The following is a 26,527-nucleotide window of genomic DNA, read 5'->3' as shown; positions in this document are numbered from 1 at the left end:
TCTGGCTTTCATTTGAATCAACAAATCCATTTTCTGATTTTTTCCCCCCTCGAAACCACATTGTGACAACAGGGAGGCAATTTTAAACATGCTAGATGTTAGAAGAGTGCTGGTATTTTTCTTGGACAGGACTAAGGACTTCACAAAGTCTCCTAAGTTCTTCCTCTCCTTAGCGGAAAGATCCAAAGGTTCTGAAATATTGGCTCAAAGATTATCCAAATGGATCCCCATTTGCATTCATCACTCTTACCAAAGGCATAACCTGTCCCCTCCGTGTAGAATCTGTATGCACTGAGGCAATAGGGAAGCCAGAAGATTTTGCTTATGTATGTTGAATGCCTAGGCTCAACTGATAAAAGGTATGTATCCCTGTATATCAGAGATTCTGAAACTTTTTCATAGTCTGGACCACATTTTAAAACAGTAGTTGTGTCATGGGCCTTAATAATGTCAGGGTGGTCATTCTATGAGGTGTTTGCATACTGGGGTGAAGAGTGCCATATGGGGCCAGACGCCTGAAGTCAATGGAAAGACTTTCATTGACTTTAATGGGTTTGGATCTGGCCCTAAATGCTTAGATACATAGAGTGCTCAGTACAATGGGTTTTGCATATGATTCAATTGAAATAAATTCTGTCACTGGCAAAGTGACTCCAAAGCTAAAATAAAATAAAATAAAAATAAAGAGCAAAAGTAAGATCTTAACATGTGGTAACAGTAACTTATCATCTTGCGGTTAAAACTGACTAGTTATTTCAATGAAATAATGTGGAAACAATTTATCTTGCTGACTGAACTAGAAATTTAACTGTTTTATAAAGTACATCCTAGTTTCCTGAATATATAATAAAATTCAAACAGTGTTTCATGTCCTTAAACAAAATAGGATATTATTTAGTAATGGATAGAGAATCACTTCAACATGAAGTGCCAGGAATAAAAAGGTTCCACCCTGTCTGTTTTATAGGAAAAAAATGGTATTATGTTAACTTGTTTGGAATATAAATATGAGAATACTGACCCTCAGTATTTTGCCTGCCTGATTAAAAGGCATGTACCTACTTTTTTTTAATAATTACATGATGGATGTGGTCTGTTTGGAACAAAGAGTTTAAAGCAATTAGCTTTTTTTTTTTTTTTTTTTTTAAACGGGAAAATTTTGGGCTGTGTGAGAGGAAAAGAGAGACTGTCAAACAGTAGAAAGCAGGTGAGAGATGGTTGTTGAGCTGCAGGCACAAAGAACTGGAGAGGTAGTTGGAGATAGGCCAGGCAGGGAAGTGCAGGAGCTGAACTGCTGGAGCAGTAACAGGAGAGAAGTAGCTGGTGAAGCAGGAGCAGAGAGACGCTAATGAGGTCAGCCAAAGCAGCAGGAGGAATGGACACTGAGGATGAGCTTGAGTAGGAAAAAGATCTGTGTCGACAATCAGTTAGCAGCTTGGTGGGAGTTTGCAAATATTTGTTCACCGAGGTATACCAGTAAAGTGGCATATTGGAGCTAAAAGGTAAATGATTATTTCATAACATTTGGCTAGAAAGGGGATGAGAGAAGGTAGAACTGTTTAGAGAATAGAGTTCTTTAGTCATTCCCCACACAGAGCTCCCATTGATTGACTTCAGCGATGGTGCTGTTGATTATTCAACAAGCATCGTTTTATTCACTAAGGATGATATTTTCAAAGGTGACTAGGGGATTTAACCAAGTTGTGTGTCTAAATCCCCTTGCTGGCTTCCCAAATGTCAAGCTAGGACTATTTTGTGTCATTTTCTTAGCAGTCTTTAGAGCTGATCTGGAGAGTGTGCAAATGCATGTCCCTGAGATCCCTGATCAGTCAAAGGAAATCTTGTCTGTAGGCTTAAAGATCAGTTTTGCTAATGATTCTCAAAAATGCATTGTGGGGTTCCATGTTTCTATGTCTTATTGACTCCTCAGTTTACAAGTAAAACAATTTTTAATTGGCACTTCCGCAAACTGACCGTGGGAACTGTTGTTCTTCCTAGTTACTAAATTTATTATAAAGCGCAAATACTTCCTTTCATTACACTTGCACAAAACTCTAGAAAAGATACTGCAAGGAAGAGAGACCAGGTTACTTTCATCTCTGTTTTCAGATTCTGAGAGTATAGGAATCTCGGACTTGGCCATCCTAGGACAAACCATTGGTCCATCAAGTTCACCATCATATCTTTGGAAGCAGCTAGTACTGGATGCTTCAAAGGAAGATAACCCGCCCCGCAGCAACTATTACATACCTGTCCTGCCTGTGCAGTGCTATCCATGGAATTGTGGTGGCAAATCCTTAATGACCCGTTATGCCCTAAGAAAATAATACAAACAAAAGGAAAGGGATTTTCTAGAAGTTTTCTCACCACTTGCTTGCAAAACCCTTGCTTTCTTAACCCTGCAGCTGGTCCAGCATAATTTTCTAAAGATCTCTTCTCTGAAGGTTTGCCAATTGTTGTGTAAACAAATGTTTGGGAAGTCAATAATGCATTGCTGCTAGTAAAGTCATCTGGAAGGAGTTAAAGACAAAGATTCAATTGCTTAAAACAGAAAATAGAAATGACCTATTCTCACAGATTCCAGTCACAACATACTGATAGTGTAAAAATGTCTGTTTTCTAGCTCAGTAGTGTTACAAGTGGATGTAAATGTATCTTCTCTGATTACACTAGTCTCCTGCCAAAAAAAGTATCAATAGTTGGACATTTTCCTAGACAGACTATTGCCCGAAGTATTGGAATGTTTCCCTTGTTGTTCTGTTTTACAGCTTAATGCTTTTCATATTTCCATTTGCCTCCAAAATAAGCTTTTGATTTTTGATAATTCTGAACAGACTTTATAATGATCTAAATAAACAGGTGGCATTTCAAGCTGCTTAACTTTCATACCACCTTTTTTTTAACTTTGTTATTACCCGAAGAGATTACCTGGAATTACCCAACTCTACAGTCTACATTGAAGAGGAAAAAACAAACAAACAATGAATCCCTTTTTTTTCTCCTCAGTCAAGATACTTAATTGACCTTTGGTAGTTATAAGCATGTCCTCATTTGGGTCCTATCCTGTCTTCATTGCTCATGCACAATTCCCAGTAGTGCCAGGTTGGCAGCAGAGTGTACTTCCTGATAATGACCTTTGGTTAGAAGAATGGGTAATTCTACTTTTCAGGGAATTAAATACACTTTTTTCATTGGTGTGTGTGTGTGTGTAGGAGGAGGTAGTTCCACCTTTCCTTGAATATAGCCCTCTTGTAGTTACCTTTAAAATACACTTTCCACCCCTTCTCTCTCCTTTTGTGGCAAGGTGAATCCTCACAAAGGACACCTACCCCAGGACAGAAACCTAAGCAGGATAATAATCTGTAAACATAAATAGATGCATCCAACTATGGACTTCTTTCAGACTTAAGTTTGAACTCTGACTTCCATGGTTTTAACTGAATGTTTTCCATGCTCCTGTGCAATACCTGTTCTCTGCATGTTTATACAAGGAACAAAGGATTTTTCTTTTGTTTTGAGTCCTGTGGCACCTTATAGACTAACAGACGTATTGGAGCATAAGCTTTCGTGGGTGAATACTCATCTGACGAAAGCTTATGCTCCAATACGTCTGTTAGTCTATAAGTGCCACAGGACTCTGTCGCTTTTTACAGTTCCAGACTAACACGCCTACCCCTCTGATTCTTTTGTTTTGTGTGTAAAAGTTACATAAATTTATAACCAAGTTTAGAATTCTCTTTCCTGCTATGTTGTAAATAATTTTTCCTCATTTCAGGATTTTTTGTGTGTGTTTTTAAAGATTCTTCTGTTTTGTTTTGTACATATGTCTGATTCAAAATCAAGCTTTACTGGAGATAACCCCTTACAGGGCATAGAGAGAGTAGAATTCTAGCTTTTGGCATAAGGGGATCCTTGGCCCTCTCCCTTGCTCTTGCCTTTACCTTATCCCTCCCTCTCCCACTTTGTAGATCTACTTGTGAAAAGGTACCATTACTCCATTCAAATTAACAGAATTGCCTGATATTAATATTAATTTGATCTTTCTTTTTCACAGCCCAGTCACTGAAAGAGTTTGCCCGGCTACTGATTGCTGTAGAAGAGGAGAGAAGACGACTTGTAAGTCTAATATAGTATACTTTTATTTTATTTTATTTTTGAAAATACCAAAATTTGTTCATGCATCCTGAGAAAACATTCTGAGCTCCTCTGTACTTGTAAAATATATCCTATACACGATGTATTTGCAGCCACGTTAATGAAACATTTTGCTTAAAATATTAGTTTAATGTGGTTTGGTAAGGGGTAAAATACTCCAATAGTGCAGCTATTAAATTTGGTGTAATTTTGCTGCTTAGGCTGCCAAGATCAGGAAATTAGCCCAGTCTTGAGCCTCACTGGGTTGAAAGAGGCTCAGTAAAGTGCTTTATTACAAACATCAACGAAGTAAGGTTATTACTTTAAAAATACTTTCTTTGCTATGATGATAACACAGCCCATCTAAAATGGATATTGAAAGAAACAGCAGCAGAGTAGAAGGGAATAAATAGAAGTTTGAAATGGGCCACCCTCATTACCACTACAAAAGTGATTTTTCCTCCCTTGGTATTCTACTGTTAATTGAATTGTCTCGTTAGACTGACCCCCAACTTGGTAAGGCAACTCTCATCTTTTCATGTGCTATGTATATATACACCTCTACCCCGATATAACGCAACCCAATATAACATGAATTCGGATATAACACAGTAAAGCAGCGCTCCAGGGGGGTGGGGCTGCGCGCTCTGGCGGATCAAAGCAAGTTCGATATAACGTGGTTTCACCTATAACATGGTAAGATTTTTTGGCTCCCGAGGACAGCGTTATATCGGAGTAGAGGTGTACCTGCTACTATATTTTCCACTCCATGCATCTGATGAAGTGGGTTTTAGCCCATGAAAGCTTATGCCCAAATACATTTGTTAATCTCTATGGTGCCACAAAGACTCCTCATTGTTTTCTTTCTTTGTTTCTTTCTTTGTTTCTTTCTTTGTTTCTTTGTTTCTTTCTTTCTTTCTTTCTTTCTCTCTCTGCCTGATTGCATACGTCTGGTTCCAAATAGAGGTGTGTGGTTGACTGGTCAGTTTGTAACTCTGATGTTCGTAACACTGAGGTTCTACTGTAATTCAATTTTTTTCAAAGAAAAGCAGTGTACAAAGACACTAACTCACAAATCATTTAAGATTCCATTGTTGTTCTAATGTAAACTTTTAATTTTTTTTAAATGATGGAAACATAGTTAAATTATTTTGTTTTAATGAAGTGTATATTTTTCTTGGAGTGATGGTCTCTATTGTATTCCACTGAGGCTTTACGCACGCACACCATGCATCCAGAGCCGGAGAATTTAAAAGTAGTGTCCATTGGACCGCGTATGTGCCCTGGTTTTCCTCAGGGTTTCATCCGAGGTGATAAAGGGCAGGGCAGGGCGGACCGACCGTGTTTCCAGTTCATAGAATCATAGAAGAATAGAGTTGGAAGAGACCTCAGGAGGTCAACTAGTCCACCCCCTGCTCAAAGCAGGACCAACCCCAACTAAATCATCCCAGACAGGGCTTTGTCAAGTCGGGCCTTAAAAACCTCTAAGGTTTTTCCTTCTCACGGCTGCATGGGCCATGTTGGAACTTTCTGTGTCCTCGTCTCTGATGCAGCTTTCAAAACATTGTTGTACTTTGTTTTAGAATTTTACTATTTATAGTGTTTTTAGCTATTTTTAATTTTTTTTTTTGTAGTTTTAGTGATTAGGATAGATTCTGGAGATACTGGACTATGCCTAAGACCCCAGGTTTTAAAATCTGTACCTCCTGCCTGTGTTCCTTCTTGGTCAGTGATAAACATCAATGCTGCATTTACTTCTTGGGAGAAGCCCACAATGCATCCAGGTGCAGATCTGCCTGTCCTTCCCCAGCCGTACCCAAGAAGGGTGGGCTGTCCACCTCCGAAAGCACCTTATGGAAGTCCTCATGAGGCCTCACTCAGACCCACGCCAGGGGACTCCCTGTGTACATTGGTCTGAAACAGCCAGGAGTGCACCTGTGGCTACTGAGTCCAGATCTGGCACTGGTGGTACCACCACTAAGGACCCTGTGCTGGGACCTAGTCAAGAGGTAAGGAAGCATGTCCATAAACATGGATTAAGTCTTCCTCAAAACCAAAGAAAGGGGATGTTCCTTCCACGAATTTGAATCACGGACAGGGAGTGCACTTTTATACACCTAAACATGAGAAGAATTCCCACAATCGAGGGAATCAGACAGTCCCGGGTACCGAACCACAGGTACAGTTGACTTTGATTCCTGAGGTTCCCGGTGGGCTTGAAACCCATTTCCAATACAGGGTTCTTCCCTTTGGACTAACCACTGCTCCCAGAGTCTTCACCAAGGTTTTCTCCGACGTGGCGATCTACATCAGGCATCATAGGGTCCTCATATTCCCCTATCTAGATTACTGATTCCTGGCTGCACGATCCAGACATGAAGCCCAAGTTTCAACCTCCATGCTGCTTAGCATTCTTTCATGCCTTGGGGCCAGTATCAACATAGAAAAATCAACCTTGGACCTCACATAATCCCTCGACTTTATAGGGGCCACCATCAACTTGCTCACAGCACGGACCTACCTACCAAGCAACAGGATCCAGACACTGCAAGAACTCATAACTCGCATTGTCAACAATCCTTATGTCTCTGCCAGGGACTTGCCTGTCTCTCCTTGGCCACATGGATTTGTGTACATACGTCGTTGCCTTCACTCAACTTAACCTTCGCTGCCTCCTGATGTGGCTCCTGACAATTTATGCGCCCAAATATCACACCGTGGACTTGCTGCTGACAGTTCCCCACAGGGTGCTCTCATCCCTCCAGGGGTGGACAGACCCACGTCATGTCTGTGTATGGGTTCTCTTACTTCCCTCCTCCCCAGACAGGACGATCATCATGGACGCATCCTTTGTTAGTTGGGGAGCACACATGGATGATCACATGACACAGGAAACATAGACTCCTTGGGAATGCAGGATGCACATCAACATTGTGGAACTCCGGACTGTAAGGAAAGCATGTCAAGCCTTTCTCCCGTTCATCTGTTCCCATCATGTTCTTATCATGTCAGACAAACCACCACTGTTTTCTACATCAACAGAGGAGGTCGGAGGGGGATACGAGGTTGACTGCTCTGTTTGCAGAAGCAATCAACCTCTGGAATTAGTGTGTCACCCACCAGGTTCTCTTGTCTGCAGCCTATCTCTCAGGAACACAGGACCTGATTGCAGACTCTCTCAGCAGGCAGTTTGTGATCAACCACGAGTGTGAACTCCATGAATCCGTAGTTCAGGACATCTTTAGCTGATGTGGGATGCCGAACAGAGACCTCTTCACCTCCCACAGAAGCACCAAATACAACCTCCAGGAGAGGTCTTGGTCACCACTCTCAAGGCAACACTTTCATACTCTTCTGATCAGATCAACTCAACTATGCCTTCCCTCCCCTTCGGCTCCTACCCTGAGTACTCCACAAGATCAGATGTGACAGAGCAACAGTCCAGACAGTTCTGGTTTACCAACCTCCTTCATATGTCCACCTGACCACCATTTCCCATCCCCATCTTCCCTGATATCCTGACACAGAACAGCGGCGAGATCAGACATCCCACTCCACAGGTGCTCCATCTTAGAGCATGGTATTTGAATGGATATCTTTTCTAGAATGGGCCTGTTCCTTAGATGTCCAAAACATTCTCTCCAGAAGCAAGAAGGAGTCCACTAGGCACGGTTACCAGGCCAAGTGGAAATGCTTCGCCTCGAGGCCCAACAAAAGGGACTTTCCCCAGAATCCGTGGGGATCCCCCTCTTCCTGGACTACCTCCTGTCCTTGAAGTCATTGGGTCTCATCCTCCACTCTCTAAAAGTCCACCTAATGGTGATTAGCACCTTCTACCCACCCATGGAAAGTGGGTCTTTACACACCCACTAACTGTTAGGTTTTGGAAGAACCTTCTTACCCGTCTAACCCATTGCTCCCCAGTGAGACCGTAACCTAATTCTGTCCATACTAACAAAATCACCTTTCAGCCCGCTGGCATCATGCTCTATGTCCCTCCTTTCCATGAAAGTCACATTCCTGGTTGCTATCACTTCTGCAAGAAGGGTTGATGAGCCATGATGGCAGAACCCCCCGCTTCACAATTTTCCATAAAGATAGCATCTCACTGTGTCTGCATCTCAAATTTCTGCCAAAAGTCATCTCCTTGTTTCACATTAATCCATCCATTCACTTCCCTGTTTTCTTCATGAAGCCATGAGCATCCACAGAGGAATGATGACTCCATTCCCTAGACATCCAACGGGCCTTGGCCTTCTCCCTGTACAGAACAAGACCCATCAGGAAGTCCCCCAGACTCTTTGTTGCAGTAGCAGAAAGACTCAAGGGTCAGACAGTCTCCACCCAGAGAATCTCCAAGTGTATTTTGGGTTGCATTACACTGTGCTATCGACTATCTTGCCTTCCTCCACCTACTGGGATGCAGGCTTATTACCTATGAGAACCCAGGTTTCAACCACGACCTCCCTCCGCAATGTGTTCCTCTGGGACATATGTAGAGCGGCCCCGTGGAGTTCAGTGCATGCCTTTGCTATGCACTACACCTTAGTACAGGACTCCGCGGCAAATGCCTTCTTCAGCATGGCAGTCCTCCTCTCAACCATTACATCTTCTTCATCACACCCTGCTCCAACTTAGGTACTGCTTGTTAATCACCCTCAGTGGAATACAGTAGGGACCATCACTTGAAGAAGAATAGGTTACTTATCTGTTACAGGAGGTTCTTCGATATGTGTGGTCCCTATCTGTATTCCACTTCTTGTCCTCCTTCCCCCTGTTACGGGTCTGTTAGTTTTGCGGTGGAGAAGGAACTGGAGGTGTGATTGGTCCGTCCTGCTTTTATCACCTTGGATGAAACCATGAGGCAAACCAGGGTGAATGCGCAGACCAGCAGACACTACTTTCGAATTCTTTGGCTCTGGATGCATTGTGCGCATGCATAAACACCCAGCGGGCTACGGTTAGGGACCACCCATCTCAAAGAACTTCCAGTTACAGGTAAGTAACCTCCTTTTCCAAAATACTATCCGGTGGTACCATTTGACTCTGCATGACATCCTATATTTTCTAGGGCTGTCAAATGATTAAAAAAATTAATTGTGATTAAGCACACTATTAAAAAAATTAATCGTGATTAATCACGCAATTAATCGCACTGTTAAACAATAATAGAATACCATTTATTTTAATATTTTTGAATGTTTTCTACATTTTCAAATATATTGATTTCAATTACAACACAGAATACAAAGTTTACAGTGCTCACTTTATATTTTTGATTACAAATATTTGCACTGTAAAAAACAAAAGAAATAATATTTTTCAATTCACCTAATACAAGTACTGTAGTGCAATCTCTTTATCATGAAAGTTGAACTTACAAATGTAGAATTATGTACAAAAAATAAGTGCATTCAAAAATAAAACAATGTAAAACTTTAGAACCTACAAGTCCACTCAGTCCAACTTCAGCCAATCGCTCAGACAAACAAGTTTGGTTACAATTTGCAGCAGATAATGCTGCCCACGTCTTCTTTACAATGTCACCTGAAAGTGAGAACAGGTGTTTGCATGCCACTGTTGTAGCTGGCATTGCAAGATATTTACGTGCCAGATGTGCTAAAGATTCATATGTCTCTTCATGCGTCAACCACCATTCCAGAAGACATGCGTCCATGCTGATGACAGGTTTTGCTCGATAATGATCCAAAACAGTGCAGACCAACTCATGTTCATTTTCATCATCTGAGTCAGGTGCCACCAGCAGAAAGTTGATTTTTGTTTTTGATGGTTTGGGTTCCTTAGTTTAGCATCGGAGTGTTGCTCTTTTAAGACATCTGAAAGCATTCTCCATACCTCGTCCCTCTCAGATTTTGGAAGGCACTTCAGATTCTTAAACCTTGGGTCCAGTGATGTATCTATCCTTAGAAATCTCACATTGGTACCTTCTTTGCGTTTTGTCACATCTACTATGAAAGTGTTCTTAAAATGAACATATGCTGGGTCATCATCGGAGACTGCTATGACATAAAATATATGGCAGAATGCAGGTAAAACAGAACAGGAGACGTACAATTCTCCCCCAAGGAGTTCAGTACAAATTTAATTAACTCATATTTTTTTAACGAGCATTATCAGCATGGAAGCATGTTCTCTGGAATGGTGGCCGAAGCATGAAGGGGCACATGAATGTTTAGCATATCTGGCACATAAATACCTTGCATCGCCAGTTATAAAAGTGCTATGCGAACGCCTGTTCTCACTTTCAGGTGACATTGTAAATAAGAAGCAGTCAGCAGTATCTCCCATAAATGTAAACAAACTTGTTTGTTTTAGGTTTTATTTTTGAGTGCAGTTATGTAACAAAAAAAAATCTACATTTGTAAGTTACACTTTCACAATAAAAAGATTGTACTACAGTACTTGTATGAGGTGAATTGAAAAATACTATTTCTTTTGTTTATCATTTTTACAGTGCAAATATTTGTAATAAAAATAATATAAAGTGAGCACTGTAGTACACTTTGTATTCTGTGTTGTAATAGAAATCAACATATTTGAAAATTTAGAAAAATATCCAAAATATTTAATAAATTTCAATTGGTATTCTATTGTTTAACAGTGCGATTAATCGCAATTAATTTTTTTAATCTGAGTTAATTTTTTTGAGTTAATTGTGTGAGTTAACTGCAATTAATCGACAGCCCTAATATTTTCTTATAAAAAGCCAGATCTATGTCTCTTGTACTTTTGATTTTTGATTTTATTTAAAAGTACAGCATAGTCATTCTTCTTAACTCTGTTGTATTGTTAGGAAAATTAAATGAACATAGATTTTATTTTGGGATGGGTGTGGAATAAAAGTAGCCATGACTTCTTTGCAACCCAAACACTGCAGCAGTTCTTCATTTTCCGGGCTGTAAAATGGAAATGCTTTTCTGCTTCACAGAAGTATTGTGATGATAAAATTTATTAGTAATTGTGAGGTGTATGGATGCGATGGTAATGGAGGTCATATAAGTACCTACATAGATTTTTTTTTTTATACTCAAGTGTACTTAATCAATAAACTTCCTTGTGGAGATTTGCTTTCTTTTTTCTGAGAAGAGGTGAACTTAAGCACATGCTTAAATATTTTCTGAACTGGGTTCTATATGTACAGGCTAACTGATGTACTAATAATTTGAGTAACCACAGCATATGGTGAGTGAGTTTTCATGATTCATAGCCCCATGGTCAGACAATAACTTTCCTCTATGGTAACATAAATGAAAAACTTCTCTGTTTGCAGGCGGTTAGGTCTACAGCAGATATTGTTCAGATTACAAATGCATCTCTATTCACTTAGAATTTTTCATCTATGTTAGGTTGAATACAGAGCTTAAAATGAATGACTAGATTTAAAAAATAACCCAACAAATATGAGATCAAATTCTAGTCTGTTTTCACTGAAGTCAATCATAAACTAAGGAGAACTCATTTTAAGTCAAAGAAAAGTGATGCATTCTGGAAAGAAATGTAAAACTCAGTGAAGGGATTTTTATATACCATAAAAGATTAACCACCTCAAGAAATATCCAGCTAACTTGTCTCTTTGTTTTCCTTTCTTGTAGAAATAATTGTGTAATCTTGAAAAAACCTCCCATTTAAATCGGGAAATTATTAATCCAGGAAGAGGTTTGCAATAGGTTCTGTCATTCTCATGAGTAAATGAGAGCAAACTTGCCTCTGAGTGTTCATCTGTTGTAAATCAGAATTTGCCATTTTAAAATATTAGTGTTGTGTGCAATTTTAAATTTAATACTTTGCACTGTAATTGTGTAATTTTTTTCTCTCCGTTTGTCACGGTGTGAAGTGGGAGGAAGAATAGAAAGGTGAATGTTCAAAGTTTATCATCTTACCAGTTCACCACATGTTGAATTACTTCTTTAAAGCAGGTCCTGGATGAATAACTTTCCAAATTAAATTGAAGATTATTTTAAGGTGATTCTGTAGGAGAAGAGAGCGCAGTAAAGAGAAATGAAGGTTTTATTTCTAAAGCTGGTTAATCTTTCGTAGTATATAAAGCTAACTTCACTGGTTTTTTTATCCTCCTTTCCAAATGAGTCACTTCTTTTTGCCTTAAAACCTTCTTGGTCTCTCTATTTTATGATTGGCTCTGCCCATAAAGTGTTTCATATGATATCGTATAGGAAGGACACTATATAAAAAATAAAATTGTATTTTTTATTGTTCTTTGCAGGCTAAACAAACAAAAGGTTAGTGGAATAGAGAGAGAGTTAGAATATATGGAGCTGATTCTTCAATGGACTCTTCCGACACGAGAGGGCTTTATTTGGATTCAAAAGCTATGCCGGTAGATTCTGATGCAGGAACATGGCCTTGGTCTCTAATTTCCCCCTTATGTAGAAATTTTCTATACATGCTTCTTAATTTAATAAATATAAAATTATCAAGGGAATTAAATAACCTAGGTGGCATAATTAAAACCAACAATTTGAGTAATATGTTTAGATCTTAATTTTTTTTATCGAATAGTGGCTTTTTAAAGTGACCAACCACCATCACTTTCAGCAGTAGAGTTCAACTGCAGATAATACCACAGACGATTGTTAATGTAAAGGCATTACATTATCTTTCTTGGTGATAGAGCATTATTCAACTATTTTTATACTATTCTTGACTATCTTGCTGTACCACAATTCTGTTTGTTCTCTTGAAACTGAACGCAGATACAATAAGTCACCCCTGTCCACAGTATGTAGAAGGCCTACAGTTATCTAGCGAGTAATACTGGGATGAGAGGATAATTTACCATAATTGGGAAAGTTCCTATTTTTAAACAGTTTATGCCCTGTCATTGGGGGACAGTTTAACATTTTTGGGGTTAAAGTTCTTAATCTGTCCCCATACAATAGATACATACACAAAATTTGAATAATTTCATTAAGGGACGTGGGGTTCAGAGAAGTTAGAGGAATTACTGTAATATACAGTGAAACCCCACTATAACGCGATAATTGGGGTCCAAAAAATTCGATCGTGATAAATGCAGGGTCGCTTTATAGCGGGGTTATGAAAATTTACCATTTCAAGCCAGACTTGTTGACGCAAAACAAGAGAGTGACTCGGTCCTTCCTCTGCTTAAAGCCTTCTCGTTTGTGACTATCAGTCCTGGTTGCGAGGGTGCGATCGGGTAACATTTTAAAGCATAAAGCAGTCTCGTCACAGTTGTAAACTTGATCGGCTGTGTAGCAACCTTCCTCCAGCAACTTTTTAATCTCAATTGGGTAGGAATCAGGGGAGGGAGGACAGTAGGGAAGGGGCCGGGGCCAGCCGGGAGCTCAGGGGCCGGGCAGGACAGCCCTGTGGGCCATAGTTTGCCCACCTCTGAGGTATAGGCCCCAATCAGGCTCATGGTCCAATTGTGCTAGATTCTGAGCAAACACTTTGTAAGAGACTCCCTGCCTAACAAGCTTACAATCTAATTGTGAAACTTCAGAACTTCCTTTTTAATTTGCTGGCTTCTGAGGAAACAAGGTGCTTTATGCAGAGGTTATATATTTTTGGTCCCTCTGCTGGAAAGCGTTCACAGAACACAGAAGGCTGAGCCAATTGCCTTACAAACTTCCGGTTGGACGTGAGACTCTTCAGGAGTTCCCCTTTTTTGTGTGCCTTCCTCTGCATAAACATGGTTGGTCAGAGGGAGATCAGAAAGAAGTTGTTCTGTATAACATGAATAAAGTCTTATCCGTGAAATAGCTATATTACAGAATGTCCTTGGGATGACAGTACGTCAGTGTTTTATGGATAAACTTGTCATGTTGTTTCACAGCTTCCTTTTAATTCGATGAAGTATGACAGTTAGCCATTAAAAGACAATATTGCGTCACTAAATGCTTGATGTACAGGATTATAGAATGACAGATGTTTGCTTTACACATGAACATTAACTTGCTAATGTTTTAATTTTCTTTTGTATTGTATTTTATACTACTACTATGTAATGGGTGGTATTAACAAGCCAGTGTGTATACATCAGACTTCCATGTTGAAAGTCATGAATTCATATCATACCTTTACATCTTGTCTGAGGCACTTTGATAATTGCCTATTAAATTCCTCATAAGGAAAATAATAACTGTTTTGTATATATGAACACAAAGTACTAACTGGTCTGTTGAAGTGTTGTTCCAGCTGAAGAAGGTGTATATTAATGACTTAATCTTCAAGAAAATGCTGATGCAGAGGGACACTAGAGCAATCTTCCATTTTGCTAATTTTATATTCAAAAATAAAAAATAATGATTTACAAGCCCATTTCTTTTCTTTAACCAGCTAATGAAACAAGAACAAAATTATTAGGAAAGATGTTCAGTTTGAAATACTGGAGGTTAGGATTAAAGAAAACCATGTATCTTACAGAAGGGAGAGATTCTGTCATTTGAAGATTTGCTATTTTAATTGGCAGCAGTTTAATAGAGCAGTAACTACCATCCTTAAGTTTCCTTCATCTTCTTTAGTCTTTCATTTGCTTTCAGGAAGACTAATTAGCAGGCTCAGAAAAAGAAAAAATGAAATTTTTGCTTTCCATAGTATACATCCTTCTCAGGGTATCAGTCCTGTTTTTGGTTGTTAAATTAATGATCTCTGCATATGGGGAAGAATCTTGATTATTTCCAAGGACATTAGGTTCTGCAAGTTGCCCATCCCTAGTAATAAGAGATCTAATTTATCTCTACTGTTTTTCCACTGACGTCAGCAGTATTCCACATGGGAATTGTGAAATAATGGCCTCCAATTCCTAATGAATCATTAGGGAATGCTAGAGATGCAATAATTTAGTTTCATGTGACTACTTTGTTTCTGGGGATCTTATTTTAAATAATTTCTTTCCACTCTTATGAACTTTACTGATCATGTCTATGGTGTGTTTTGGTTAAGTAAATGATATACATTGTGGATGTAAGATATTCATTATTTATGCTTCCCTTCCCATTTGATGTTATTAAACTTTATAACAAATAGTGTTTTATTACTCATGGTACATTTCTAATTCTTTTTTTCCCTTTTGTAGGATTAATGCTATGTTTTCACAAGAATAGATGGGTTGGTTCATGCTACTGGTTTCTGCATGCAACTCCTCATTCCTGAATTCCCTGGACAATTGAAGCAGTGATTAGATTATATTGTGTTGTCAGTGTAAACCCCTGATTATTTCTGAAAGGTTACCAGATGCTGCACTGCAGAAGATCTCCCTTAATTGTGAAATTCCTTGCCTTTTACCCATGTATTGTGTGCTCTTGGAATGCTGATGAGTGTCTGGGTGGGGGATGGGGTGTTATGGCTTCCCTCTTTGATGTTATAGAAGACAGGTCTTGCCCTACTGAGTCAGATCTGTCATTTGTCTAGTTAGGGATCCTGTCTTTGGCAATGGGCAGCATGAGATATTTCAGGGAAAGGTGCAAGAAACCCTGTGGTGGACAATTATGGAATAATCTACCCAAAAGGTGAAGCTTCTTCCTAACTCCTGTCCTTTAGTGACTGACTGATAAGCTTCATCTTCTTAATGTATGTGCCTCAAGTGGCACGTGACCAGGATTCATCACTGAATTTGGTCCGCTGGTTGGATCATTAGCTTCCCCAGCTCAGACTGGGTACTGATGGGGCGTGCTATGTGAACGCTGATCCATGCCCCCCCATAACCTTCATGCTTCAGGGCATATCTTTTGGCTGCTAAAAAAAAAAAAAAATCCTATCTGTGAATGTTCTGTAACTACGCTGATGCAAGAGGACTGCTGGCATCTCCACCCCTGCAAGGGAAAGGCCTCAGGTTATTCATTAACATCAAGAACTGCACTTGACAAAATAAATGAATTATTAAAACCAGTGCGCATGCATCAGTGCATAACAGCAGGGACCACAGGATACAGCATGTCCCAGAATAAAGAAGTTAGTCCTCTATTTGATGCAGCCTACTGTTTGTCAGAAGGTTATTTACTGTTCATTCCATACACACTGCTTGTTTTGCTCAGCATTAAAAGGGAGGAAATCATAAAATGCTACCTACTAGCACCCTGAGACTGTAAAGCACACATCTGGCATTGAGTTTTTACAAAAAAAATCTAATCCTTAAAGTAACAAAGCTATTACAGTCTATAGTAATGCTTCCAAATATTCTAGTATCTCATTCTGACTGTGTATTATGAAATCAACTCTTAATTGCTGAGAATCGGCTGACAAACTTACGGCTACATGTGAAGCTGCAACAGCATGAACAAAATGATTGCTCTTGAGGGAATTAGTATTATTTCTATCAGATCATTAGATTTATAAAAGTGCTTAAGGAAGAACACACATATATAGGGCTGTGCACCTAGTTGAACCTAAATTCTGTAGCAAGGACCCCTGAGTTTCTGTGGCAGGCTGGAAATTCTAAAATATAGCTTCATCTAAATAATTGAAGTTCTTATTGAGCTCACCATAAAAGTGAATAGTAAATCAGTACTGACTTATTCTGTTAGTTTGATATTAAATTTATTTAACTATGCCCCTAACCTTTTCATTTTCAGCATGCTGCTGTAGATTTTTGAATTGGTTGGGGCGGGGAATTGAATTCTGATTTTGGCAGGTCAGATACAGGACAGTAACACAGGGGTTGGATTCTTTTGCTCAGAGTATTACAGTGAAATAGTTTAATATTGATATTTCTTCATCATGCTAAGGTTCACAGACCTGTTACAATGGAGTAGGTCAGCCTGCTTGCAGCTTGGGAACAGAACCAGACCTGTCAGTCACTGGCAGCAAGAGAATGCCTCACCTCCTAAACTTCCCTCCAGTTTTTGATACCTCACAGTAGCTTAACCAGGCTGCAGAGCTGTTTGAGGGAAATTCCAAACTTTATTTTAAATTTGACTAACATTTGGGCTTACTAATGTCTAGCTAATTCCTAGCTCCTTCCCAGGTCTGCAGGAAGGAGACTGTTCTTTCTCAATTAGTATCAAAATCCAGTTGTTTAAAGAGCACTGGCAGTCACAGGGAGGAGAAGTTATGTTGCCTGTACTGAGATCTGCTGGGCAACCACGTGACCAACAGTACATAAGTTCACCAATTTCTACATGTCGGTCATCCAGCATGAGCCAATATCATTTTTTTGGAAGACATTTTCTTTATAACTCAGTGGAGAAGGAAGATGGATGCTCTATATCATACCTCATTTTGGATGTCCATAGTTAAAGGATGGTCTTGCTTCCTATTCCTTTGTACCAAATCTGTGGACCTTAGCACAATGAAAAGGAAAATTTTTCTGTGCTTACCTGAAAATTTCTTTTTAGAGTAATAAGGTCCACGGATCATGCCCGCTTTGGATACAAATTATGGGGATTTCCCATGCTCTGCAGCAGGAGAAATTGTGCTTTTTTAGAGTATATATAACCTCATCTGTAATTTGGGAAAGTAGGATGCATTATCCTGGCTGTGGATTTTTTCTCCACTGGAAGAAATGTTATAGTACAATGTCCAATATCATATTCAGGGTGTTTCCAGCTGAACTGGGACCTCAATCTTGCCACTCAGACTTCCCCTAATGAAGCTTAAGCAAATCTGAGAGAAAAAGGATTGGGACCCAAGGATCTTTTATACAATTTCAAGCCTTCTTTGACAAGTCGGAGTTCCTCGGGGAACAATAGGTAATTAGGGCGACTGAAGTAGGTCCATCACCGGTGCTTAGCTATACAGATTATCATAAGGCAATTGCCTGTTCCTCCACCATTCACAGATAATTTGCTATACATTTCAAAGAGAGATGAATACAGCGATATCCTGTGTTTACAATTCATTTAAATGCTAGGATGTTCTTTTGATCTCTGAATTATCAGAATACAGCATAGACAGGGACTGTTGATTACATGTTGACCACTACCCATATATATGTAAATACACAAAAACACAAACATTATCTCCCCATATGTCTTTAAGAGTTGAATTTGAGTCATTCATCCTGCAGGATGTGTAACCCTTTCTGGCCATATGTCACAACATCAATGTTCTTAAATGAACAATTACATTCTGCTTCTCTAATATAAACACAGCCCTAAATACATCACCCCTCTACTCTGATATTCCACTACTACCCCACAAACTGGCTTGATGATGAAGAAAGCTCATTGGTTAACAGTACTCAACACTACACTCTGTCCAGCCAGCTAATGGACAGGTTGTCTGAAAGTGTATATAGTATGAAATCATTACTTTTTCTATCAACCATTTTTGCCAGGCGTGCCTCAGTGTAGTTTGTGTGTTCAGAATATACATATACATTTGCATAGTATATGCTGATGTAGACTTGCAGTTGGTTCTATTGACAAGAAAAGTATGAAAGATGTAACTATGCTACCACAAGGTAGGTTAAAGTTATTTCTGAATAATTTAATTTCCTTGGACATTTAAGTTCAAGGACACTGGTCATTTGTTAATATGAGGCTCGCTGGGATATGGGATTGCAGTTGCAAAATCTTGCGAAAAATTCAGTGTTTGTGTCCAAATGTGAGGCTGTAAAAGCATTTTTACCTCATATTTAAAGGATTCCAAGTTTTCCTAGTTTTTGTTCTTCTTCAGCCTTAACAGTAGTTACATTCTTTGTGAAAATCATGATTGCCAACATAGCTTGCTTTGTTCTTTTTATGTCTGAAAGGTCCAATCTACTTTTATTAAAGTAGATGACAAAACTTCCCTTTGACTTCAGTGGAATGCAGCTTTGGGCCCAGTAAGGTCACGTGGTCTGGCCCCTGAGATATATTTATTCACTTGCACAAAAGCAAAAAGGTTGACTCATTCTGAACTCATTCAGGATAGTGAGCCAGATATACTAGTGTCATACAATATGCGTTCAAAACATTTAAATATAATCTGATTCCAAAATAAATGAATTAAAGCAGTCATTTCTGGACATCTAATTGCAACACAAAGCATGCTGACAAGGGGCGTGGTGAAACTGCTTTCTTAGTTTTAAAATGAAATATTGAAGCCACTAGACAACCATTAGCCCCATGCAATTCACCTACGGTCAAACTGTGGCGTAAGGCTCTTGCACCAACCAGTAACAGAGTGAAAAGTGGATACTGGGAGGGGAGAGAGAAGCTTCTGCAGGTTTTCTAGACCTCTTCGTGTGCAGAGGGGTAGAGACTAGGAGGGCAGATGTGATGTGTATGTGGAGCTTTGGCTCGCGTTCTACCTGGTGGATTGGTGGCAGTAATCTATCCCAGGTGTAGGCTTGGCATAGATTACTTCCTTCTGCTTCACAGTAGGTAGGTTTGGCAGAATTTAATTTTTATTTTTTTATGGTTTAAATGGATAATATCAATGTTTATTTTTATAATTTTGTTTTTATTTTTATCAGTTTAAATTTTCACCGTCGTGGGAAATTTTGGGGGTACGTGTCAAGATCAAAATACAGAAAGCAAATATCCTCAAATCAAACTCTAAGACGTTCTCAAGCAGCATTGTTCTTAATTTTTCCTGTCTGTACATTTCAGTTTTTATTGATGATGAAATCAACATTTACCAATAAAAATCTAATCCTTTTCAGTCCAAGAAGACTGACAGTCCTCCTGGGGGAGCACAAATCCACAGTTTGGTACTTAACCCCTCCATGACAATTTTCCTCTTAAATGCATTGGGATAATATTATGTATTATATAGAATTATGTAGTCTATATCCTGTATAATTTTATATTTTACTTTTCAGAAAAAAACTGGCTTAGAAAAGTTAATTGTCTTGCCTGGCACTGAGATACAGAGAACTAGAACACTGATCTTATTCCCTAAACCTGATTGTGGCAGTGACTAAGGCCTGATTTACACTGAGAATTTACTTTGGTGTAGCTACATCTCTCAGAGGTGTGAAAAATCCACACCTCTGAAAGATGTAGGTATACCATCCTAACCCCTGGTGTAGACAGCACTAGGTCAATGGAAGAATTCTTCCATTGACCTAGCTACTGCCTCTCAGGGAGGTGGATTACCTTCGCCAGTAGGAGAATCCCTCCCTTTGGCACAGATAGGGTCCACACTGAAGTGCTACAGCAGCACAACTGTGCTGTGGACCACAGCCCATGGTAGCATTTTAAGTGTAGATAAGTCTTAAAATGTATGACCTTGTGCAAGTCACTTCACTTCTCTTAGCTTGATTTTCCCCATCTGTAAAATTGAAATAATATTTATCAGTTTAATAACTTTGGTAAAGTGCAAGATATGATTAAAACCTGTGATAGAGGTGAGACTATCCAGGACCTCCTGGCTCCCACCCTCTGCTTAATCCAGTCAAACATATGGTAAACGCCATGACCAGGAACTCTTTCCCCATCCACAAGTGAGAAAGCAAGCTACCCATCCTGCCTCACAGATGCCTGATCATCTGAAACAACTCTAAATATTGTTCATCAGTGGGTCCATTCTATCCACAGCTTTAGAGTGGGTCATACATTCTCCATCTTTAATTTCCTCCTCTTTTAATAGGAAGCAAGGTTCAATTTTTTTTTTCTCATAGAAGCATAGGACTGGAAGGGACCTTGAGAGGTCATCTAGTCCAGTCCCCTGCACTCATGCCAGGACTAAGTATTACCTAGACCATTCCTGACAGGTGTTTGTCTAACCTGCTCTTAAAAATCTCCAATGATGGAGATTCCACAACCTCCCTGGGCAATTTATTCCAGTGCTTAACCACCCTGACACTTAGGAAGTTTTTCCTAATGTCCAACCTAAACCTCCCTTGCTGCCATTTAAGCCCATTTCTTCTTGTACTATCCTCGGAGGTTAAGAAGAACAATTTTTCTCTCTCCTCCTTGTAACAGCGTTTTATGTACTTAAAAATTGTTATCATGTCCCCTTTCAGTCTTCTCTTTTCTAGATTAAACAAACCCAATTTCTTCAATCTTCCCTCATTGGTCATGTTTTCTAGACTTTTAATCATTTTGTTGCTCTTCTCTGGACTTTCTCCAATTTGTCCACATCTTTCCTGAAATGTGGCACCCAGAACTGGACACAGTATTCCAATTGAGGCCTAATCTGCGTGGAGTAGAGCGAAAGAATTACTTCTTCTGTCTTGCTTACAACACTCCTTCTAATACATCCCAGAATGATGTTTGCTTTTTTTGCAACAGTGTTACACTGTTGACTCATATTTAGGTTGTGGTCCACTATGACCCCCGGATCCCTTTCCGGAGTACTCCTTCCTAGGCAGTCATTTCCCATTTTGTCTGTATGCAACTGATTGTTCCTTCCTAAATGGAGTACTTTGCATTTGTCCTTATTGAATTTAATCCTATTTATTTCAGACCATTTCTCCAGTTTGTCCAGATTATTTTGAATTTTAATCTTATCCTCCAAAGCACTTGCAACCCCTCCCAGCTTGGTATCATCCGCAAACTTTATAAGTGTACTCTCTATGCCATTATCTATATCATTGATGTAGATATTGAACAGAACTGGACCCAGAACTGACACTCGTTATGCCCTTCCAGCATGACTGTGAACCACTGATAACTGGTTCACTGATAACATGATAGATGCTATGTTGAGTCATGGTTGCTGGTGATGAAGCATGAGGAGAGGAAAGAGCTAAAGGCTCATAGCCCTATGCAGATATCTGCACAAGAAAACCAGTCAGCATCTGACAAGAGTTTGGGTAATAATTTAATAGCATAAGATAATATATTAGAAAAAAGGTTTCAAACCATTCAGAATCCTTTTGCAATACAGGAGCCCGCTACTAATTTGCACAGATGACCTGAAAACACGTTGCAAATTACTGAGTTTTGCAACTTAGGGAGTGTATGAACAATTTTAAAAGATTCATCATAACATTTATTTTAATGTAATTAGTGTATAATCATAATAGTGAATCTGTAGCACATTCTGCCAGTAGTAATCAAGCCTTAGGAATGAGTGACCTCACAGTAGCACTGTAATTGCCATTGAATATTTGCAGAGAATTGGAGAAAAGTTGTCATTTTTGTGTGAATTACTTGGTGTAAATTAGGAAGGTTCTACTGTATAAACAAAACAATACACTGTAAAATAACATAATTGACATTATGCAGTTGTTAGATTTTTACTGCATAGAGTCTTTATGTATCTGTGAAGTCTGCATTTATAAAAACCTGAATGGGTGATAAAACCTCTGATCATTTATGCTTCTAACCAGAATGTTCCCACTTATTACAAAGAAAGCGTGGCAACATAAAGCACTTGCCAAAAACTTTGCTTTTCAGGCTATGAAGCATTTTATTAAGTCATTTAACAGCTTGCTGCATAGAGTCCCACAACATCTCCAATTTCCTAAATGGCTAACATGATGCATTAATAGTTTTCTTTGCTGCTCTTGATTTAATAATCAGTACTTAGAGCAAATAAGAATAGAGATTACTTAAAATCTTTCAGTAAAACAGAAAAGCTAACAATCAAATCTATGGCTGTTTCTGCTTAACTTGCATTATGCTCACACAGGAGAAAAGGTTCACATAAATGACACTGCTTGCTGCTCTCAATTTTGAAAGGCATCAGCCGTGAGAGTGAGATGAAATCTTGCCAGGCAGAGTTCAGTAAAAGTGCAAAATGATTGTAACAGGGTTGTAACTGTGAAACTGTTTGTTACTTCTCATTTATAAATGTAATTTGTTTCTTGATTTCACATACATTTCTCTTATCCCCTCTACTGCAAATGAATGCAGACTTGCACGGCATGACAGTCACTTTTCAAATTGTTTTTGAAAGGAGTTCACTCGCTAGTAGATAGGGTGGGTTTATTTGAAATTTTATTTCTTGTCTTTGTACAAAAGCAACAAGTTGCTATTTCAACTTGCAGAAACTTTGGCCTTCAATGCTTTCACTTACTGATCTTCTACTTAGATGACTACTGATGGAGAAGAAAAATGTATATTTATGTTCCTCCTAAATAGGGCTGTAAAGAATGTTGAGTTTGGGGAGATGAAGTGTAACCCGCCAGCCCTCCAATAGTAGGGATTATTCTTTTGTGACTGCAGGAGAGGATCTGCTTGCATCAGAGGGACATTTGGGTAACTCATCTGCACTAATATCAGAGTAGGCCATTACCTGATGATCTCTCACGTTCTTGCATTTATTTATGTGATCTGAACTAGTCTGATCTTTTCCAAGTAGTTCAGGAAACAGAGCTTCACTCCTATGTAAGTGGCCCATGAACAATTTCTGTTGGAAATTTTTGTTTTGCAATTTGGTCTCCTGAGCTACTTCAGCCTCCTTGTGTCTTCTTTTTTGTTCTCTGTCTCAGCTCTCCAGGGACATAGAATGGACAAAGAAGAAAACTAAAATCATCACTAATAAAGTTTGCAGATGACACACAAATTGGGGGAGTGGTAAATAATGAAGAAAACAGATCACTGATACAGAACAAAATAAACAATCTGTGTTGTATATATTTACATTTAGACATATTAAATCTAGGAACAAAGAATGTAGGCCATACTTACAGGATGGGGGACTCTATCCTGAGAAGCAGTGACTCTGAAAAAGATTTGGGGGTTTCAGTGGATAGTCAGCTGAACATAAGCACCCAGTGCAACACTGCATCCAAAATGTCCAATGTGAGCCTTATGTGCATAAGCAGGGAAATCTTGACCAGAAGTAGAGAGATCATTTTACTTTTGTATTTGACAGTGATGCAACTGCTGCTGGAATATGGTGTCCAGTTATGGTGTCCACAATTCAAGGAGGATGTTTATAAATTGGATAGGGTACAGAGAAAATGCATGAAAATGATTCATAGATTCCAAGGCGGAAGGGAACATTGTGATCATCTAGTCTGACATCATGTACAACACGGGCCTTAGAACTTACCCAAAATATTCCTAGAATATTTCTTCTTCTTTGTCTTTTTTTTTTAAATCCAAACTTGATTTAAAAACTGCCAGTGAAGGAAAATCCAATATGGCCTTTGGTAAAATGTTCCAGTGGTTAATTACCCTCACTGTTAAAATTGTACACCTTAATTCCAGTCTGAATTTATGTAACTTTAGCTTCCAGCCATAGATCACTTTTGTCTGTGGGTTTGAAACCCCGAGCACCCTCCCCCAGCTCCCTGGTCGGAGGAGCCCCGGGCTGGCCGTAGGTCTGAGCACCCGCCCCCATCTGCCCAGAGGTCCCGAAGCCCCCCCGCTCCCACCTGCCAGGAGGAGCCCCGAGCCAGCCACGACGCACCTCCACAGACCCCAAGCCACCGCGGGGAAAGCATCTCGGACTCTCCTCCGGAAGAAGGTTTTGCTACTCAGCTTCCTGGGTTCATCAGTAATCTCTCTTGAATAGCACATACTGCCTCCTCAGCCGCCTCAGAACCTGCATGGCATAATAAAACAAAAACTTCCCCCGCAAAACCCTGCAACCAGGGATCCGGCAGTCGCGGCCTCCCCTGGCCTATTATACCTGCCGCCCATGGATGTGGGGGGGAAAGAGAAACGGAAAGAGATACTAATACATTGAGATCCCATTGTAATGTGAGCTGAGGGGTGACGATATTATCTACTATCTGTTCTTATCAGTTTAATATCTGTATTGAAGGCATTGATGGTCAGAACAGGCATATTCCCGATCATTTAAAAAATAAAAGCATTACATGGGATACCTCTTTGGAAAGCTATACTGAAGAAAGAAACCTGCCTTTAAAAGAAAAAGCTTGCTAGATTATTTTTTCCCCCTGTATGCTGGCATCCTATTTAAAAGCCAAGTGAAAGCTTTCCAAAATGGATAAGCAATGCTGCCAGCCATATTCTCTAGAGAGTTGGAAGGATGTAACTGCCACTAATTCTGGTCCTGTTCTGTTAAATATTTTGCCCACAATACCCGTTATCCCATTTCCTGCATCATTTAAAAAAAATTGTATGGTATCTCCCAATCATTTTAAATTTGGTGAGATGTTCACAAGAAGCATAATTGTGACATTCTAGATTTAAGCAACCTTTAAACAGCTTTCACTATATCAGTTATCAGTGAAGCTTTGTATATATAAACTAACTTCTGATATGGTTATACATCTAACATTACATTTTAAAATATAAAGTCTATGATTTAGAATTTAGTTTTTTTTCTAATAACGTGTTAAAACTGTCCTATATGTTTTATTTTTACACTAATAATTCTAATGTCTAGAAATGAAATATGGATAGGTAAAACTGTCTCTTTTCTTGAGTAGCTCCTTCCTTGTTTTTTTGTGAGGGCATTTTCTGATGAATGATCTGAAAAACACGGTTTCATGTTGTTCATGTGTTCTTACTATATGTTGTCAGTTTTTGCTGGAAAAGGAGAAAAGTAGACTACACGGTACTTTGGATCAGATATTCTCCTCGTTATGTCTACACTGTACTTTTGTCGTTAAAACTTTTGTTGGTCAGGGATGTGTTTTTTCGCACCCCTGACCAACAAAAGTTTTAACAACAAAAACTGCTGATGTGGATAGTGCTTTGTTGATGGGAGAGCAAGCTACCGCCCCTTGTTGCGCGAGATTTTTATTTTGCCAGAAGAAGAGCCGGTAAAGAGCGGCTAGACTGCGTACCTTACAACAGCACAGCTGTGCCGCTATAAGGTACGCATTTGTAGACATAGCCTAACAACATGAGTGTCAAAAGTATCTGATACAGATTTTCTATAGATTCTGTAACCCAGTTAAAGTGGCTCATTTATCTTTGGATAAGTCAAATCTGAATTACCTGCATTTCTCTGGAAACCTTTTCTCTCTGTGTGTGGTATGTATATATATGCTTGCTTTTCCTAAAACTATACAGAGTTAGACTGTAATCTTTCAGTCTAAGAGTTAAAGGATCCTGGGCATAATACCGCTACAAACCACTAAGCTGATTTTGGCTTTTTGCCTGGACATGTTCATTCATAAAAAACTTGTTAAAACAAAATACAACTTCCAATTACATTCTTCTCTTGGAACAGTTACTTTCCTCATAGCCAGCTCTGATTTCTTAACAGTGATTTTATATGGGTCGGTGATGTTAAATGGAGAAACAATGAATATTAGATGATTAGGGGTATACCATGCTTTTTTGTATTAAGAATGAGACACCATATAGAATAGGGCTTTTAAACTGTATCTGACTATGCATCAGAGCATTTTATCCTGTTGCAGCTGTACTATATATCACAAAATGCCTCTAATAGCAATAGCCATTAGACAATAGAGATTAATTGTGAAGCCATTAACCCTACAGTGTTTTAGTTACTGGAGTCCATACATAAGGACATGAAGCTTCTGAAGTAATGGAGATGGATTTCTCTATGTTAATATAGCAAGTAAAGTTTAAAACCGATCCAAAACACCCCAGCAAAAAACAAGATGACACACAACCTGAAAAGCTAC

At 39.1% G+C, this 26,527-nt stretch overlaps 1 protein-coding gene across 1 annotated transcript in view; it reads left to right on the top strand.

Moving 5' to 3' along the window:
• Positions 1-26,527, top strand: part of ARHGAP42 (Rho GTPase activating protein 42) — a 296,892-nt gene that overhangs the window by 113,438 nt on the left and 156,927 nt on the right. The window contains exon 3 of the mRNA XM_065406329.1: positions 4,055-4,116. Coding sequence (XP_065262401.1) covers positions 4,055-4,116 — 62 coding nt within the window. The remainder of the gene's footprint in view (positions 1-4,054; positions 4,117-26,527) is intronic.

This window comes from Emys orbicularis, chromosome 1, assembly GCF_028017835.1.
Source record: "Emys orbicularis isolate rEmyOrb1 chromosome 1, rEmyOrb1.hap1, whole genome shotgun sequence".
NCBI classification, from domain to species: domain Eukaryota; kingdom Metazoa; phylum Chordata; order Testudines; family Emydidae; genus Emys; species Emys orbicularis.
Note: the sequence above shows the minus strand (reverse complement) of the source record. Positions and strands in the feature narration are given on the sequence as shown.